This window comes from Rana temporaria, chromosome 2, assembly GCF_905171775.1.
Source record: "Rana temporaria chromosome 2, aRanTem1.1, whole genome shotgun sequence".
NCBI lineage: Eukaryota > Metazoa > Chordata > Amphibia > Anura > Ranidae > Rana > Rana temporaria.
This window is the reverse complement of record NC_053490.1, coordinates 26,038,824-26,058,371: the sequence shown is the minus strand read 5'-3', so window position 1 is coordinate 26,058,371 and position 19,548 is coordinate 26,038,824. Positions and strand designations below refer to the sequence as shown.

Below are 19,548 nucleotides of genomic sequence, written 5' to 3'. Positions count from 1 at the left end.
GGTGTAAGCAAACATGAAAGTACGGATCCATCCTGCCTTGTATCGCCGGTTCAGGCTGGTGGTGGTGTAATGGTGTGGGGGGGGGGGGATTTATTGACACACTTTGGGCCCCTGAGTACCAATTGAGCATCGTTTAAACACCACGGCCTACCTGAGTATTGTTGCTGACCATGTCCATCCCTTTATGACTACAGTGGCCCAGATTCTCAAAGGCGCTACGACGGCGCAACACCATTTGCGCCGTCGTAAGTCCTAATCTGGCCCCGGGTATCTATGCGACTGATTCTTAGAATCAGTTACGCATAGATACCCATTAGATCTGACAGGTGTAAGGCTCTTACACTGTCAGATCGTAAATGCAATTTTTTTTCCCGCCGCTAGGTGTCGCCGACGTTGTTTTCCCCGTCACTTATGTAAATTAGCAAATTACAACGATTCCCGAACGTACACGTGCTCGACGCAGAGAATTTACGACGTTTCCGTAGCCTTTGCGACGCGTAAAGTTGCCCCTGGGTCTATGAGGCGCAGCCAATGTTAAAGCGGAGTTCCGGCCACAATTTCCCTTTTTAAATATAAATACCCCTGTAATACACAAGCTTAATGTATTCTAGTAAAGTTAGTCTGTAAACTAAGGTCCGTTTTGTTAGGTTGTTAGAGCATTTAGACACTTTATAAAATAGAAATTGACTGGGGCCATCTTAAGTGTGGGCATCATGAAGCCAGACTGTATGAGTTCCTGTATTTCAGCCTTGCAGATCTCGCACATGCTCAGTGCTGCACAAGCAGTGTAATGGGTTTCAGATCAGGTTTCAGCACCTGTACTGTCCAAGTCACATGATTCTTCGAGACTGGGGAGTACACAGACTCCTGGAAAGTTACACCCACTACATTCCCAGGAGTCTGTGCGGTGTAGGTTAGGAAGCTTAAGCACCTAGGTGCAGGAAGAGGGAAGATTAACTATTCTGCCTAGCAACAACACTTTGAAGGCATCTAAAAAAAAAAAAAAAATTCTTAAAGGACTAATGACATTTTTTTAAAACTACTGATGTAATGTTATATTTATGGGTGGAACTCCACTTTAAGTATGGCCGTCGTTCCCGCGTCGAAATTTAAAAAATCTACGTCGTTTGCGTAAGACGTCCGTGAATGGCGCTGGACGCCATTTACGTTAACGTCTAAGCAAATGACATCGGTGCGACGTCATTTAGCGCAATGCACGTCGGGTAATTTACCCGACGGAGCATGCGCAGTATGCTCGGCGCGGGAACGTGCCTAATTTAAATGGTGCCCGCCCCATTTGAATTGGGCAGGCTTGCGCCGAGCGCTTTTACGATACACCGCCGCAAGTTTACAGGTAAGTGTTCTGAGAATCAGGCACTACCGCTGTAAACCTGCGGCGGTGTAACGTAAATCACATACGTTACGCTGCCCAGGAGCAACGTAATTATATGTGAATCTGGGCCAGTGTCTCCATCTTCTGATGGCTCCTTCCAGCAGGATAATGCGCCATGTCACAAAGCTCCAATCATCTCACCACTGGACTATGAGGTCACTGCACTCCAATGGCCTCCACACTCACCACATCTCATCCAATAGAACACCTTTGGGATGTGGTGGAATGGGAGATTCACATCATGGATGTGCAACCGACAAATCTGCAGCAACTGTGTGATGTCATCATGTCACTATGGAGAAAAATCTCTGAGGAACGTTTCCAACACCTTGTTGAATCTATGCCACCAAGTGTAACGTTACTGGCGTTGTATTGAACAGGACGAGCACAGCCTTACCTAATCCTGTTAGCTGCGCTCGTCTCCCTGACTCTGGCGTGTCACTTCCTGTGCGCCGCGGCTTGCGTTCCACGCTGGAACGCGGAAGCGCGCCCCCAGAGAGACTCCTGGTTTCCCGCGCTGTGCGGGCTATTTAAACACGCAGCAATGACGGCAGGGTGTTCCGCTATTTTGTTGGACCCCTGCCGTCACCCAGGACCCGCTCCTCAAACCCTGTGGACCTGCTATCAGGAGACACTCTCTTCGTCCCTCCAGCACCAGGATCAGCGCTCCCTGCAGCCCTCTGCCCACAGTCTGTCCATCCAGGATTGGGATCAGCTCACCCTTCAGCTTCTCAGGCTTCCCATCTGTACCAGCACTCTGCAGACCTGAATATAGCCATCTCTGTTTCTACCAGCAGTACCGCAAGTATCTCTACACAAATTGTTAAGATCTCCAGCCTATACTGAACTGTGCTTGTCTATCAATTGCATATCTCAATATCCAAGTCCTGCCTGAATAATCCTTATGCATGGTCTCAGCTTGTGATATATATACATATACATATATGTGTTGGCTCTATCTGCACTGCTTTCAGTAAGAAACATTAAGTAATACTGCTACCAAAAACCTTATACCTACTTATTCATAGACTGTGACTTTAAACTGCATTATAAAGGCTTATGAGTTAATAAGCTTTCTTGATTATGCTGGTGCTCTATCTGAGGTTGTGATGATATAAACCATTAACTCTTAACCATACTATAGAGTGACTTTTGGTTTACACTGAGAAACCTCCGCAGTTGAGATCCAATTAATCAAATATAAAAATAGCAAGACAGGATCGTCACATAATAGCGGAACCCCTTTAACATTATGGATCCAGCGGAGCTAACAAACCATTTAGTGGGCTTGTCACAACGTGTGGATACACTTACTGCTAATTTGACTGATCTCCGTTTAGAAAAAAGGAGGCCCTCAGGGATCAGAATTTTGCTCAAGCCAGGGAGCGACCAGAACCTAAGGTCTGCCCCCCAGAATGCTTTTCTGGTGACAGGAAAAATTTTCGTCAATTTATCAGTTCATGTCGGTTAATGTTTGATTTACGTCCACGGACTTATTATTCTGACAGAGTCAGAATTTTGACTTTAATTTCATACCTTAAAGGGGAACCCAGAGTCTGGGCAGATGCCTATGTTGAAGAGCACGGCGATCTACTAGGCGCCCTCAATACCTTCATAGATGAGATGTCTTTACTCTATGAGGACCCTAACAAACAGCTTACAGCTGAAAATACCATCAGAAATTTGAGACAGGGAAAGAGACAAGTGGAGGACTATATTTCAGAGTTCAAATGCTGGTGTCGTGAAACCTTATGGACAGATATAGCTCTCAGGAATCAGTTTCGCATTGGGTTATCCGAATCCGTCAAGGATGAGCTCGCACGTGTGGAAATTCCAGCATCCCTGGAAGATCTCATGCATCTCTCCCTCTCAATTGATAGACGCATCAGAGAAAGAAAGGCTGAACGAGCGAACTACTACCAACCAGCACCAATCAGGAGGTCTAGATCACCTCCCAAAGAGATTCCTATGGAAGTTAGTACAGTTAGGGGCCCACTGACCCCAGCTGAGAGACAGAGACGCAGAAGCAACAATCTATGTCTCTACTGTTCCGCCCCTGACCACATGGTCTCTACCTGCCCCATTCTAAGGAGTAAAACTGAAGGTAACAACTTAAATATTAGTAGTTTAAACTTGACAAAACCCAAAACTCGTCAAAATATTAACCAATACATCTTTCTCACCCTTACTTTACAGTGGGACCAAGATAGGACCACCATTGACGCGATGGTCGACACTGGTGCTTGTGGCAATTTTATTGATTTGAGTTTTGTTAATTTAAATAAAATTCCTTCTGAGTTAAAGCAAAACCCCTCGTCTGTCACTTTCATTGACGGATCCGAATCCTTCTTTGGTCCAGTACTGTCTCAAACCGCCCCATTATTAGTTACATGTGATAATGTACATATGGAGAATCTTGTATTTGACATCATCCCATCCCCCTTATTCCCGGTCGTTCTAGGGTTACCATGGTTGCACATCCATCAACCAACCTTTCATTGGTCCAAAACTTCACTTTGTTTAGATTCTCCTTATTGCAAACATACTTGCTATCCCTCACATAACTCTTTTGTAAATAATGTAAACTTCAATGGTGTTCCATCTTATTTAATGGACTTCTTAGACGTTTTCAGCAAAACCAAAGCTGAGACCCTTCCACCTCATAGAATTTATGATTGTCCTATTGATCTAATCCCAGAGGCTACCATTCCCACTGCGAGAATTTATCCATTATCACAGCCTGAATTGGGTTATCTCAAGGAATACCTGGATGACAACCTTAGAAAGGGTTTCATTAGACCCTCTACCTCTCCAGCTAGTGCTGCCATGTTCTTTGTAAAAAAAAAAGACGGATCTCTCAGACCTGTAATCGATTATCGTTCATTGAATAACATCACGATAAAAAATCGTTACCCATTGCCACTAATTCCAGAATTAATAGAAAGGCTGCAAACTTCTAAAATTTTCACAAAGCTAGATCTCAGGGGTGCTTACAATTTGATCAGAATTCGTCCAGGCGACGAGTGGAAAACTGCCTTTAAAACTCGTTACGGTTTATTTGAGTGCTTAGTGATGCCATTTGGTTTATCAAATGCACCTGCAACCTTCCAACGTTTTATTAATGACATTTTTCGTGATTTACTAGACGTTTGCGTCGTGATCTATCTGGACGATATCTTGATTTATTCCGACACCTTTGAAGAACATACTAAGCATGTCAGATGGGTTTTAGGCAGACTCAGAACACATTGCCTCTACGTCAAACTCGAAAAATGTGTTTTCAACCAGACCAGTGTTTCTTTCCTTGGGTACCAAATCACCCCAGAAGGTATACAGATGGACAATTCAAAAGTTGATTGTATTCTCTCCTGGCCAGTTCCCCATTCTAGGAAGGCTTTACAGCGCTTCCTTGGTTTTTCTAATTATTACCGAAAATTCATTAAAAACTTTTCGCAGATTGTGAAGCCCCTGAATGCCCTAACAAGTAAAAACACACCTTTCAAATTGACTAATGAGGCACAAGCAGCTTTTGAGACACTTAAACAATCTTATACTACTGCCCCTATTCTCCAACTACCTGATCCTTCATTCTTCTTCACCGTAGAAGTTGATGCATCACATTTCGCATTAGGCGCAGTACTTTCACAACAACAAAATGGGTCTGAACCTTTACATCCAGTGGCATTCTATTCCAGAACTTTAACCAGTGCAGAAAGGAATTACCCAATTGGAGAAAAAGAACTCCTAGCAATCAGAGATGCTCTAGCCAATTGGAGACACCTTCTTGAGGGTTCTACACATCCGATCACTATTTTGACAGATCACCGAAATTTGCAACATCTGAAGGCCTGCAAAACCTTGTCCGCCCGTCAGGTGAGATGGAGCTTGTTCTTTGATCGATTTGATTTTCAAATCTCCTATAGACCGGGTACACAAAACTTAAAAGCGGATTCCTTATCCCGCATGAATGAAGACCGTTCTATCGAGTCACCACCTCATTCTATCATTCCTGATAACCGATTCATAGGAATAACTACTTCCTTTAAACAGTTACTCTCTCAAACCATATCCACAGATACTTCTGAGCTTCCTAATGGTGTTACAAAACAAACAGACGGATTATACACCTTTAAAAATAAATTGTATGTCCCTTCAAAATTACGGTTGTTATTACTTAGACAATTACATGATTCTCCATTAGCTGGTCATCCCGGAATCACCAAGACAATACATCTTGTTAAAAGACACTATTGGTGGCCTCAATTAGCTAAAATGGTGCAAGAATATGTTTCTTCCTGCGAGATTTGTGCCAGCAACAAATCTTCTAGGAGACCGCCATTTGGTCTACTTACCTCCCTCCCAATACCCAACAGACCATGGGAGGTTGTATCAATGGACTTTATAGTCGAGCTTCCTAGATCGAATGGGGCTAATACCATTATGGTCACTGTAGACCTATTCACTAAAATGGCACATTTTATTCCCTTAAAGAATCTTCCAACTTCACTAGAGACAGCAACAGCTTTCATAAACAATGTTCTTAAGTTGCATGGGTTACCCACTCAAATTATCTCCGATCGAGGATCTCAGTTCATCTCCAAGTTTTGGAAAGCTTTGTGTAAGGCACTGAAAATTGATCATAGAATGTCCACGGCCTACCATCCTCAAACGAACGGGCAGACAGAACGTATTAACCAAATCTTGGAACAGTATTTACGCTGTTACTGCACTCATCTCCAAGATGACTGGTTTCAACTACTTCCCCATGCAGAATTTGCATACAATAATTCAACCAGCTCTTCGTCACTACTCTCACCATTTTTTGCTAACTATGGGTTTCACCCAAACAGTTTACCGACTTCATTTCTTTCTAACGAAGTACCTGCAGTAGACGATTATCTCACCACCCTAAAAAACACCATTCCAATCATACGGTCAAACCTAGAAAGTGCGCAAACACGACAAAAACGAAATTATGATCTTCATAGGTCAGTACCTCCTTCTTACGACGTTGGTGATCTAGTTTGGCTGTCTACCAGAAATCTACGTCTAAATTTACCATCGAAAAAGTTGGGTCGTCAATTCATAGGTCCATATCCTATTTCTCAAGTAATTAACTCTAATGCAGTAAAACTACGTTTACCCCTTGATTGGAAGATACATCCAGTTTTTCATGTCTCTCTTATAAAACCGTATGTACCCAATACATTTTCCAACAGGGCTGCCCAACCTCCTCCACCAGTTGAAGTTCTGGGCGAGACAGAATACGAAGTAGAAAAGATTCTGGATTCTAGACAAAGAGGTTCTGGCATTCAATATTTAATACGTTGGAAAGGGTACTCCCAACTTGAAGATTCTTGGGAAAATTCTTCCCACATTCATGCTCCTCGTTTAATTAGACAATTCCATCAGAGGTACCCCACTCGTCCTTCACCTATTATTGGCACTGGTGGTGCCCCATTGAGGAGGGGAGTATGTAACGTTACTGGCGTTGTATTGAACAGGACGAGCGCAGCCTTACCTAATCCTGTTAGCTGCGCTCGTCTCCCTGACTCTGGCGTGTCACTTCCTGTGCGCCGCGGCTTGCGTTCCACGCTGGAACGCGGAAGCGCGCCCCCAGAGAGACTCCTCGTTTCCCGCGCTGTGCGGGCTATTTAAACACGCAGCAATGACGGCAGGGTGTTCCGCTATTTTGTTGGACCCCTGCCGTCACCCAGGACCCGCTCCTCAAACCCTGTGGACCTGCTATCAGGAGACACTCTCTTCGTCCCTCCAGCACCAGGATCAGCGCTCCCTGCAGCCCTCTGCCCACAGTCTGTCCATCCAGGATTGGGATCAGCTCACCCTTCAGCTTCTCAGGCTTCCCATCTGTACCAGCACTCTGCAGACCTGAATATAGCCATCTCTGTTTCTACCAGCAGTACCGCAAGTATCTCTACACAAATTGTTAAGATCTCCAGCCTATACTGAACTGTGCTTGTCTATCAATTGCATATCTCAATATCCAAGTCCTGCCTGAATATACTTATGCATGGTCTCAGCTTGTGATATATATACATATACATATATGTGTTGGCTCTATCTGCACTGCTTTCAGTAAGAAACATTAAGTAATACTGCTACCAAAAACCTTATACCTACTTATTCATAGACTGTGACTTTAAACTGCATTATAAAGGCTTATGAGTTAATAAGCTTTCTTGATTATGCTGGTGCTCTATCTGAGGTTGTGATGATATAAACCATTAACTCTTAACCATACTATAGAGTGACTTTTGGTTTACACTGAGAAACCTCCGCAGTTGAGATCCAATTAATCAAATATAAAAATAGCAAGACAGGATCGTCACACCAAGAATGAGGGCAAAAGGGGGTCCAACCCGGTACTACCGTGTTTCCCCGAAAGTAAGACCTACTCTGAAAATAAGACCTACCTTAGTTTGAAGTGGTTGTCTCCTCCTCTTCTCCTGTCTGTCAGCGGGGGTTCTCGACCCCCCTCCCTCTGCAATGCTCGGCTTGTGGAAGATAGCTCAGGTGGGCTATGGAAGCCCAGAACGGCACTCAGATCTCCTTCTCCTGCCTGTCAGTGGGGGATGTCCGCCCCCTCCATCTGTAAAATTTAGCTTGTGGAAGAGCTCAGGCAGGCTATGGAAGCCAGGAGCAGCGCTATAATAAGGTACCTGACACAATACATTTTACTTTACTTCACACAGGGGATTCCTGTCAGGCAGAGAGGGGTAGAGAAGACCGCACAATAGTAAGCCCTACCCTGAAAATAAGCCCTACCGTGCTTTTGGTTGCCAAAATTAATATAGGACCCGGGCTTATTTTCGGGGAAACACGGTAACAAGGTGTATATAATAAAGTGGCCAGTGAATGTATATGTCAATCTGATTGAATATGTACAGGGGTCTCAAACTGGCGGCCCTCCAGCTGTTGCAAAACTACACGTCCCATCATGGCTCTGTCTGAGGGAGTCATGCTTGTAGCTGTCAGCCTTGCAATGCCTCATGGGACTTGTAGTTTTTCAACAGCTGGAGGGCCGCCCGTTTGAGACCCCTAGTGGCTGTGCCAATGGCAGTTGTGAGCTGTTGTGAACAAGTGATGTTGGAGACAAAGAACAGGAAGCAGGGATAGTGGCACCCCCCACTGCGCATGCACTTCACCCTACAGCTGACCCGAGGGCGAGAACACTGCCCTCTATAGAGATGTTGAGAATCAGCATTGTCACCCGATCTAAAGGAATGGGATGCTCTGGAGTTGGCTGGCAGGATTAACAGGTGAGTTTATTACCTTACCAGAGAGGCTAAAGGGGAAGCTAAGGGAGAGGATAATACTTTGAATGGGGCACTACATTTATTTTTTTGAGTTCTATGGTAGTGTTGCACAATGCAAAATAAAGGGTGACATGCTTGTCTTTTTTTGGCAGTTAATTACACCAGGCCGGTCATTATTCTTGGCCCTATGAAAGATCGGATCAATGACGACCTGATATCCGAATTCCCTGACAAGTTTGGCTCATGTGTACCACGTAAGTTGACTTTATTGGGATTATTTACGGAGGTGTTCAGGATTTATGTATGTGTTAAGTGTAATATAAATGTTAAATACATTGAAATTGAGTTGTATGCATAACCATAAGGTGTGCGCACAGGGTGTGCCAGATGTGCCCAGGCACACCCTAATCACCCTGTGCAGCACAGATTCCCTCTTACTGCCCTGGCTCCCATCTTTTCCCTGCAGCGCTGCCAGCTTCCCTCCTCTCCTATCGGATGTTGCTGCTGGGATGTTTTAGGAGTGGGGAAGGGGCCAGTAAATATGTAATTTACTGGCCCCTTCCCTTTCTGAATGAACACCGCGAGCGATCGGTAGAGTGTGTTTTGGCTTTGGGGTGCACACCCTAATGCAATAGGCTGCACACACCTATGTATGCATCAGGGCCATTTTTACTATTGATTACACCCTGGGCAAAACTTTTCTCCCCACCCCCCCCCCCACACATGCAATTTCACCACCTGCTCTCAGACATACAATAAATATCAGCTAGACTTAAAATTAGTTTACTGTATCAGATCAGGAAGTGATTGCGATTGGTTGCCAGAGGTTACAGCATATCATTACTGCTTACTGACTGGTTGGTTGCTAGAGGTTACAGCACACATTACGACTCACTGGGGTAGATTCACGTAGCTTACTTGCGCCGGCGTAACGAATGCTCCTGATTCAGGAACCTCGTTACGCCGACTGCAGCCTAAGATATGCGTGGCATAAGGCTCTTATGCCCGCATATCTTAGGCTGCATTCTTGCGATGGCCGCTAGGTGGCGTTCCCGTTGTGCTCAGCGTATAGTATGCAAATTGCATACTAACGCCGATTCACAACGTTACGCGAGCCCTGCGTACGCAGTTTACGTCGTTTGCGTACGGCGGTTTTCGCGTAAGGCTGCCCCTGCTATCAGCAGGGGCAGCCAATGTTACGTACACCCGTCGTTCCCGCGTCGCGAAATTTGAATTTTACGTAGTTTGCGTAAGTGATTCGTGAATGGCGCTGGACGCCATTCACATTCACTTTGAAGCAAATGACGTCCTTGCGACGTCATTTGCCGCAATGCACGTCGGGAAAGTTTCATCATTTAAATGATTCCCGCCCCCTACAGGATCATTTAAATTGCGCGTGCTTACGCCGGGGCATTTTGCCGGAGCGCACACGCAATTTACGGAGCTACTGCTCCGTGAATCGCGGGTAGCGCAGAAAATTTGCGTGGGCGCAGGGCAAAAACGGTGCCCTGCGCCTACGTGATAAAAGCGCAGATGTTACTGAATCTACCCCCCTGTTTGCAACATTTTATAACAGAAAGTTAAAAAAAGTTTTTTTTTCAGAAATGTTGGTCTTTTTTAAATTTGTTTAGCAAAAAATAAAAAACCCAGCGGGGATTAAATGCCACCAAAAGAAATCTCTATTCGTGTGAAAGAAACATGATAAAAATGTCATATGGGTACAGTGCTGCGTGACCGCGCAATTGTCATTCAAAGTGCGACAGCAGGAAGGGGGTGAAAGTGGCCAGTAGGCAAGAGATTAAACACAACGTATAACGCTTTGTGCTCTCCTGTAGATACGACGAGAGCAAAGAGAGACTACGAGGTGGACGGTAGAGACTACCACTTTGTCATGTCCAGGGAACAGATGGAAAAGGACATCCAGGAGCACAAATTCATAGAGGCCGGGCAATACAATGACAATCTTTATGGAACCAGTGTACAGTCTGTAAAGTTTGTAGCAGAAAGGGTAAGCATTGCTATTGGGATTGCTTTAGGTATTGTGTATATTTTGTTTTCTTTTCGTTTTTTTTTTTTTTTATAACATAAAAGTGTATTTTATTGAATATAAGTGATCAACAGCTTGTCCGCCACCGACCACAACTCTTAATCGAATACCAGAGTCTAGAGGACCCCTCTGCTATAAGTTCATGGTCACTTATGCAACCATGAACTTATACTCTAGAGCAGGGGTCCTCAAACTTTTTAAACAGGGGGCCAGTTCACTGTCCCTCAGATTCTTGGGGGGCCGGATCAATGCAGCCTCATAAATGCCCAGCAGCGCAGCCTGACCAGTGCCCAGAAGCACAGCTAGCCTCTCCAGTACCCAGCAATGCAGCCTGAACAGTGCCCAGCAATGTAGTCTGCCCAGCAAGGCAGCCTGATCAGTGCCCAGCAATGCAGCCAGGGGAGGGCTGGCAGCCTTAGGCCTGGGGGGCAAGTCCAGTCAAGTGGCCCATAGAGCGTGGAAAAGTGATAATTTAAGGCCCCCCTTACATCAGAGTTCGCACAGAGGCCCCCCTTACATCAGAGTCCGCACAGAGCCTCCCCTTACATCAGAGTCCTCGTGTCTGTGCAGAGAGAGAAGGGGATGTCAGTGCTGGTGTGCGCTGAGGCTGAGCTATGTGCGAGACGAGACATAGCTCAGCTCTGCAGCCATCTACCTCGGAGCTGACACAGGCACGGCTGCACAGTGGGAGGTGAGCAGCGGCCGTGACCTGTGTTAACAGAGCTCCAGCAGGCATATTCCTGCTCTGCAAAAACAGCATTTGGTAGTGGCGGCCGATGGCTGTGCATAGTGTCACCAGCCCGGGGGGAGATTTCCACCCTGCCCCCCCTGCCAGCCCTCCCCTGAATGCAGCCAGCCTGTCCTGTGCCCAGTAATGCAGCCAGCCTGTCCTGTGCCCAGTAATGTAGCCAGCCTGTCCTGTGCCCAGTAATGCAGCCTGCCTGCCCTGTGCCCAGTAATGCAGCCTGCCTGCCCTGTGCCCAGTAATGCAGCCTGCCCTGTGCCCAGTAATGCAGCCTGATCTGTGCTCAGTAATGCAGCCTGATCTGTGCCCAGTAATGCAGCCTGATCTGTGCCCAGTAATGCAGCCTGACCTATGCTCAGTTATGCAGCCTGATCTGTGCCCAGTAATGCAGCCCGACCTATGCTCAGTTATGCAGCCTGACCTGTGCCCAAAAGGCCAGGAGGGCCAGGCAAAAGACCTTGGTGGGCCGTATCTGGCCCGCGGGCCGTAGTTTGAGGACCCCTGCTCTAGAGCCATGATGGCAAAACCTTGGCACCTCAGATGTTTTGGAACTACATTTCCCATGATGCTCATCACTTGGCATCACTTTCCTCCCATGAGTTGGAGGATGAGGAGGGTCTTTTTTGGAGGGGTCGAGAGGTCCGTTTCTTGGCCTCATTGAGAGGGACACCTGTGGTCTTTTCCCAGTTGGATAGAAATTACACGGATCCTTGGACAATCGCGTTTCTCCATCTAAAGTTGTGATACAGTGGGAAAAGTTTTTGAATGCCGTCTTATGGAATTCCTTTATTCCTCCCCCCTATGGGTTGGAGGGATGATGAGCCCCTTTTTGTGCGTTTGATGCCTACTTTGAATATTACCATCTGGGTCTTTTTGAGATGCACACCCTTCTGACACATACCGTATTTATCGGCGTATACCGCGCACTTTTTTGCCCTGAAATTCAGGGCAAAATCGTGGGTGCGCGATATACACCGATACCCAGGGCCGGATTTGCTCTCCCTGCTGCCCCAAGGCCAGGTTCCGCAATGTACCCCCTCCCTGCCAACCGAACCCCCCCCCCAAATCAACGGAGAATGGGCGGCACGGTTAGTTCAATTTTATTTTTATTTTTTTACTTTTTTTTTGTAGCTTGTCGCTTACTTTTTTTGCATTTTTGTATAATTTTCTTATTATTTTCCTTATTATTTTTCTTATTCTTTACATTTTTATTTTATTAATTTAATTATTATTTCTTATTATTTATTTATTTTTTTATCAATTTTTTTTCACTTAACTTTTTTGCTATCACACAGGAGAAAACAATTCCCTGTGTGATGGCAATTGGAGGTGACATGTTCTCTTTATTGACCCTGTCACCTCCAAAACAGGAGTCCTAGCACTGTGCTAGAACTCCTGTCACAGCTGAGATGGGAAGAGCACAGCTCTCCCCTCTCACTGTGTACATGGACAGCAGGGACAGGAGACAGACTTGGTGGCCGGGGGGAGGACGGAGTCCCGAAGACAGAGCCAGCAAAGAGAGGTATGTGGGGTGGGGGGGGGGGAGAGGGGAGGACGGACGGGAGCACACATTTTACAAGTGATTTCGGCGACATCGCCGCAATCACTTGTTAACGAGCGAGCGGATTCCCCCATAACTAACCGTCCTTAACTGTATGTTCCGGGCGCCGGGGGACTCCATGCCACTGCCACCCCTTGGCGCCCTGCCGCCCCAAGGCCTGGCCTCAGTGGCCTTGTGGGAAATCCGGGCCTGCCGATACCCGCTTCCCGCACCGAGTTTAAACTACTGCGCCGGCATATACCGAGCGCAGTACACTCGTGTATAGTCGGGCAGGCTCGGCTCCTCTCGCGGTCACGTTCTGGACGTACAGGACGCACAGGACCTGACCGCGAGAGGAGCCGAGCCTGCCCGACTATACCCGAGTGTACTGCGCTCAGTATATGCCGGCGCAGTAGTTCAAACTCAGCGCGGGAAGCGGGGATCGAGCGGGGAGGACACCGCAGAAGGACGCCGGACCCGACGAGGAGGACACCGCCGAAGCCGCAGACGGACGCCGGACCCGACGAGGCCGCCGATGGACGCCGCGCAAGACACCAAAACTGTAAGTACTAAAACAATTTTTTTACAGGAATGCAGGTCCACTTTAGGGGTGCGCGCTATACGCCGGAGCGCGCAATACCCCGATAAATACAGTATATTTCCTGAGGAGAGGAAACTTATACTGTAAATTACCCTGAGGAAGAATGTCAATGATTCGAAACGCGTTGGAAATTCTGTCCTGCACGCCTACAGCCTGCTGACTCTGGACATGCGGTAACGGACAGTATCATTTGAAAAGTTTTATAATGATTATTGATATTGTTTTTCTAATATTCATGTGTTGTAATAAATTTATACTTTTTTTATGATTTTGTTGTTCTATATTTGTTGCCTTAAAAATCCCACTCTTATTGAGTTTTTTTCAGTTTATAATTGATTTAAGGGATGATGGCAACCACATGCCACTGCACATGAGTTACATTTTTCTATGATGCTCATGAGTTGCCGATCAGCTGGAGTGACGTGCCTGGGCCCAAGCGCACATTGTAGGAGGTATCTCTCGAAGGGAGATACCATTTCACGGGCACTATACAAACAGCGGGGGGGAGACTGTAGTTCTCACATTGTGCCTCGCTGTTAGCCGCCCTCCAGCAGCAGCGATGCACAATTTGAGAAATACGGTCTCCCCCCGCTGTTTGTATAGGTTTAAATTGTGCCTTTGAAATGGTATCTCCCATCGAGAGATACTTCCTACGATGTGCGCATGCGCCATGGTTACGTCAGCCGAGCTGATCGGCAAATCAGCTGTTGTGTTGCATGAGCAGTTTGTCCCGGGCACTATTCGATGGGGGGGACACTTCCCGACAGAACACCTGGACAAGATTATTCATTGCCCAGGCCCCCCCCCCTCCATTATGGGCAAGCTTATGAGGAGGAGGGGAAGAGAGAGCACAGCCCGCACCACCTACCGGCTCTCTCCTCCTCTCCTTACTGCTTCCAGCGCTGGGCTGACGGAAGTAGTGCTGCTGCCGTTACTAGTCCTGTCAGTCTTATAGTGGAAGGAACTTGAAGCGCCCCCGATCCCTACAATAAACGCTGCGCCCGGGGCAGCTATCCCTTCTGCCCCCCATCCCGGCCTGGCCCTGTCGGAGCTGTGTGCCTGTGTTGAAAAGTTGGTGTAAAGGACAAGCAGAGCTGAGTTCAGAGAGCACACCTATGCTTTAATGAGCTGCTCCACTTGCTAATAGCCGTGCTGTGTAAGTTCAGCCGTAGTCCGCTTGTGCTGGTAACATTGCACCTTCTGGGGCAGATCCACAAAGATCTGCCCCGGCGCATCGTATCTGAGATACGCTACGCCGCCGTACCTTACCTGGCTTTAAATCGAATCCATAAAGAATTTGCGCCGTAAGTTACGGCGGGGTAGTGTATCTCAAGCGGCGTAACGGCGCGTAATTTAAATGCGGCGAGTAGGGGGCGTGTTTTATTTAAATGAAGCGCGTCCCTGCGCATGCTCCGTTCCTAAATTTCCCGCCGTGCATTGCGCTAAATTACGTCGCAAGGACGTCATTGTTTTTACCTGGACGTAAATTACGTCCATCCCGATTCACGGACGACTTACGCAAACGAAAAAAATGTTTTTAAACTAAACGCGGGAACGACTGCCATACTTAACATAGCAGGTTGAACTATACGCGACGAAATACCAGCTTTAACTATACGCCGAAAAAAGCAGACTAGAGACGCCGTAAAAAAATGCGACGGGCGCTCGTACGTTCGTGGATCGTTGGAAATAGCTAATTTGCATACTCGACGCGGAAAACGACGTGAACGCCACCCAGCGGACGCCGAAGAATTCCATCTTAGATCCGAAGGCGTACGAAGACGTACGCCTGTCGGATCTAACCCAAATGCCGTCGTATCTTGTTTTGAGGATTCAAAACAACGATACGATGCGGGAAATTTGAAAGTACTCGCTTTGTGAATCTGCCCCTCTGTTTGTACCTGTTTTGATTGTTTTCTGACTCTTATTTACTTGTTTTCACAAGGGGAAGCACTGCATTCTAGACGTATCAGGAAACGCTATCAAGCGATTACAAGTAGCACAACTATATCCAATAGCGATCTTCATAAAGCCGAAATCTGTGGAATCATTAATGTAAGTATATAGTATAACTTGCTGAAAAACAATGGGGGAAGAATAGCAAATGTCTGGGAAGGGTGTCAGGAATTTATTTTATTTTGAATAAAGAAATGGAGGATATATCTAAGGATGCAGCGATATATCAGTGGCCAAAAATTATCAGCCAAAAAAAGGGTTATCAGTGTTTTGCCGGGAAAAAAATGGTGGCAGTTATGGCATGCTGCTTCCCATAGACCTCAATGCAAAATTGCATCCAACGGACTTCAATGCAAAGTCACATTCCATAGACTTCAATGCAAAGTCACATTCTATAGACTTCAATGCATAGTCACGTTCCATAGACTTCAATGCAAAGTCACATTCCATAGACTTCAATGCAAAGTCACATTCCATAGACTTCAATGCAAAGTCACATTCTATAGACTTTAATGCAAAGTCATGTCCCGTAGGCTTCCCATTGGCTCCCACTGCTGTCCATCAAATCCAGTGACATGGGGGCGGGGCCCGCTGTCTGTGTCATTGGATGCGGCAGCGGGACTCGTGAGCGCGCCCACACGGTTGCCCCCATGGAAATCGGTTCTCCGTGGGGGCACCCGATGAAGGGGAGGAGCCAGGAGTGCCGGAGGGGCACTACAGAAGAGGAGGATCGGTGCCGCTCTGTGCAAAAGCCTTGCACAGAGCAGGTAAGTATAACGTTTGTTATTTTTATATTAAAATAAATATTTAACCTTTAGGTAGTGAACGCGTATGGATTATTTTTGGAGAAATAGGATATTGTTTAGTGTCACTTTATTTTCAATGCACGTTATCAGGAGTGTGCCAATGCACCGCAGTAGTGTGAACGTGTTCTAAATCCTTTAAAAAAGTAACTTTAACATTTTTATTTTATTTACAACCTTTTTATTTTGTCTTATTTTGTTATTTTTCAGGGAAATCAGCAAACGTCTGACAGAAGAACAAGCCAGGAAAACCTACGACCGCGCACTAAAATTAGAACAGGAGTTTGCCGAGTTTTTTACAGGTGACCTAATTATAATTCCTAGGAATGGTCTCTGTTCTGTCGCACACAGTCATGATATCCCTCAACCACTTCAGCCTCGGAAAGGATTTACCCCCTTAATGACCAGGCCATTTTTTGCGATACGGCACTGCGTTACTTTAACCGACAATTGCGCAGTCGTGCGACGTTGTACCCAAATAACATTGACGTCCTTTTTTTACCACAAATAGCACTTTCTTTTGGTGGTATTTGATCACCTCTGCGGTTTTTACTTTTTGCGCTTTAAACAAAAAAAGACAGACAATTTTGGAAAAAAATATATATGGGCCGGATTCAAGAAGCAATTGCGCCTGTGTAACCATAGGTCACACAGCGCAATTGCTTACTTGCCCCGGCGTAACGAGTGCTCCTGATTCAGGAACCTCGTTACGCCGACTGCAGCCTAAGATCTGCGCGGCATAAGGCTCTTATGCCCGCATATCTTAGGCTGCATTCTTGCGGTGGACGCTAGGTGGCGTTCACGTTGTGCTCAGTGTATAGTATGCAAATTGCATACTAACACCATTTCACAACGTTGCGCGAGCCCTGCGTACGCAATTTACGTCGTTTACGTACGGCGGTTTTCGCGCAAGGCTGCCCCTGCTATTAGCAGGGGCAGCCCATGTTACGTATACCCGTCATTCCCGCGTCGCAAAATTTGAATTTTACGTCGTTTGCGTAAGTTAATAGTGAATGGCGCTGGACGCCATTCACGTTCACTTTGAAGCAAATGACGTCCTTGCGACGTCATTTGCCGCAATGCACGTCGGGAAAGTTTCCCGACGGAGCATGCGCTCTACGATCGGCGCGGGAACGCGCCTAATTTAAATGATTCCCGCCCCCTACGGGATCATTTAAATTGCGTGCTCTAGCGCCGGGCCTTTTTGCCGGCGCGCCCGCGCAATTCACGGAGCTTCTGCTCCGTGAATCAAGGGCAGCGGAGCAAATTTGCGGGGGCGCAGGGCAAAAACTTTGCCCTGCGCCTCCGTAAATAATGCGCAAATCTCTTTGAATCCAACCCTATATTATTTTTTACTTTTTGCTATAACACATTTCCCAAAAAAAAAATATATATATATATATATATATATATATATATATATATAAACAAATTTCTTCATCAATTTAGGCCAATATGTATTCTTCTACATATTTTTGATTAAAAAAATCCCAAAAAGCGTTTATTGATTGGTTTGCGCAAAAGTTATATCGTCTACAAAATAGGTGATATATTTATGGAATTTTTATTATTATTTTTTACTAGTAATGGCGGCGATCAGCGATTTTTAGCGCCACTGCGTCATTCCGGCGGACAGATCGGACACTTTTGACACTTTTTTGGGACCAGTGATATTTATACAGCGATCAGAGCTAAAAATATCCTGATACTGATTACTGTATAAATGACACTGGCAGGGAAGGGGTTGAAACTAGGGGGCGATCAAGGGGTTAAATGTGTTCCCAGGGAGGTGTTTCTAACTGTGAGGGGAGGGGACTGCCTGGGAGTACAGACAGATCGCTGTTCCTGATCACTAGGAACAGACGATCTCTCTCTACTCTCTGGTTCTCTGTGGAGCGATCGCGGGTGGTCTGTCACATGTGCACATGTGACAGACCAACACAAAGTGGCACATAATTGTGAAGTGGAAGGAAAATGAGAAATGGTTTTCAATTTTTTTTTACAAATAAATATGTGAAAAGTGTGGTGTGCGTTTGTATTCAGCCCCCTTTACTCTGATACCCCATAACTAAACATTAGTGGAACCAATAGCCTTCAGACATTACCTAATTAGTAAATAAAATCCACCCGTGTGTAATTTAATCTCAGTATAAATACAGCTGTTCTGTGAAGCCCTCAGAGGTTTGTTAGAGAACCTTAGTGGAAAAACAGCATTATGAAGGCCAAGGAACACACCAGACAGGTCAGGGATCAAGTTGTGGAGAAGTTTAAAGCAGGGTTAGGTTATAAGTAAATATCTCAAGGTTTGAACATCTCACAGAGCTCTGTTCAATCCATCATCTGAAAATGGAAAGAGTATGGCACAACTGCAAACCTACCAAGACATGGCTGTCCACCTAAACTGACAGGCCGGGCAAGGAGAGCATTAATCAGAGAAGCAGCCAAGAGGCCCATGGTAACTGGAGGAGCTGCAGAGATCCACAGCTCAGGTGGGAGAATCTTAGAATCTGAGTGGCATTGTTGAAAGAAAGCCATAAGAAGTCCAATTTGCAGTTTGTGAGAAGCCATGTGGAGGACACAGCAAACATGTGGAAGAAGGTGCTCTGATCAGATGAGACCAAAACTTTTTGGCTTAAAAGCAAAGCGCTTTGTGTGGAGAAAAATTAACACTGCACATCACCCTGAACACACCATCCCCACTGTGAAACATGGTGGTGGCAGCATCATGTTGTGGGGATGCTTTTCTTCAGCAGGAATAGGAAAGCTGGTCAGGATTGATGGAGCCAAATACAGGGCAATCTTAGAAGAAAACCTGTTAGAGTCTACAAAAGACTTGAGACTGGGGCGGAGGTTCACCTTCCAGCAGGACAACGACAACGTGTTAGAATGGCCCAATCAAAGTCCAGACCTAAATCCAATTGAGAATCTGTGGCAAGACTTGAAAATTGCTGTTCACAGATGCTCTCCATCTAATGTTAAAGAGCTTGAGTTATTTTGAAAAGAAGAATGGGCAAAAATGTCCCTCTAGATGTGCAAAGCTGGTAGAGACATCCCCAAAAAGACTTGCAGCTGTAATTGCAGAGAAAGGAGGTTCAACAAAGTATTGACTGAGGGGGGCGCTATACAAATGTACACCACACTTTTCACATATTTATAAAAAAATATATGAAAACCATTTATTATTTT

At 45.9% G+C, this 19,548-nt stretch overlaps 1 protein-coding gene across 5 annotated transcripts in view; it reads left to right on the top strand.

Annotated features, from left to right (window-relative positions):
* DLG2 (discs large MAGUK scaffold protein 2) overlaps positions 1–19,548 on the top strand; it is a 2,211,856-nt gene that overhangs the window by 2,187,657 nt on the left and 4,651 nt on the right. For all 5 annotated transcript variants that reach the window (XM_040339977.1, XM_040339976.1, XM_040339980.1 and 2 more), the window contains 4 exons: positions 8,823–8,924; positions 10,506–10,678; positions 15,549–15,658; positions 16,573–16,664. In XM_040339977.1, coding sequence (XP_040195911.1) covers positions 8,823–8,924; positions 10,506–10,678; positions 15,549–15,658; positions 16,573–16,664 — 477 coding nt within the window. The remainder of the gene's footprint in view (positions 1–8,822; positions 8,925–10,505; positions 10,679–15,548; positions 15,659–16,572; positions 16,665–19,548) is intronic.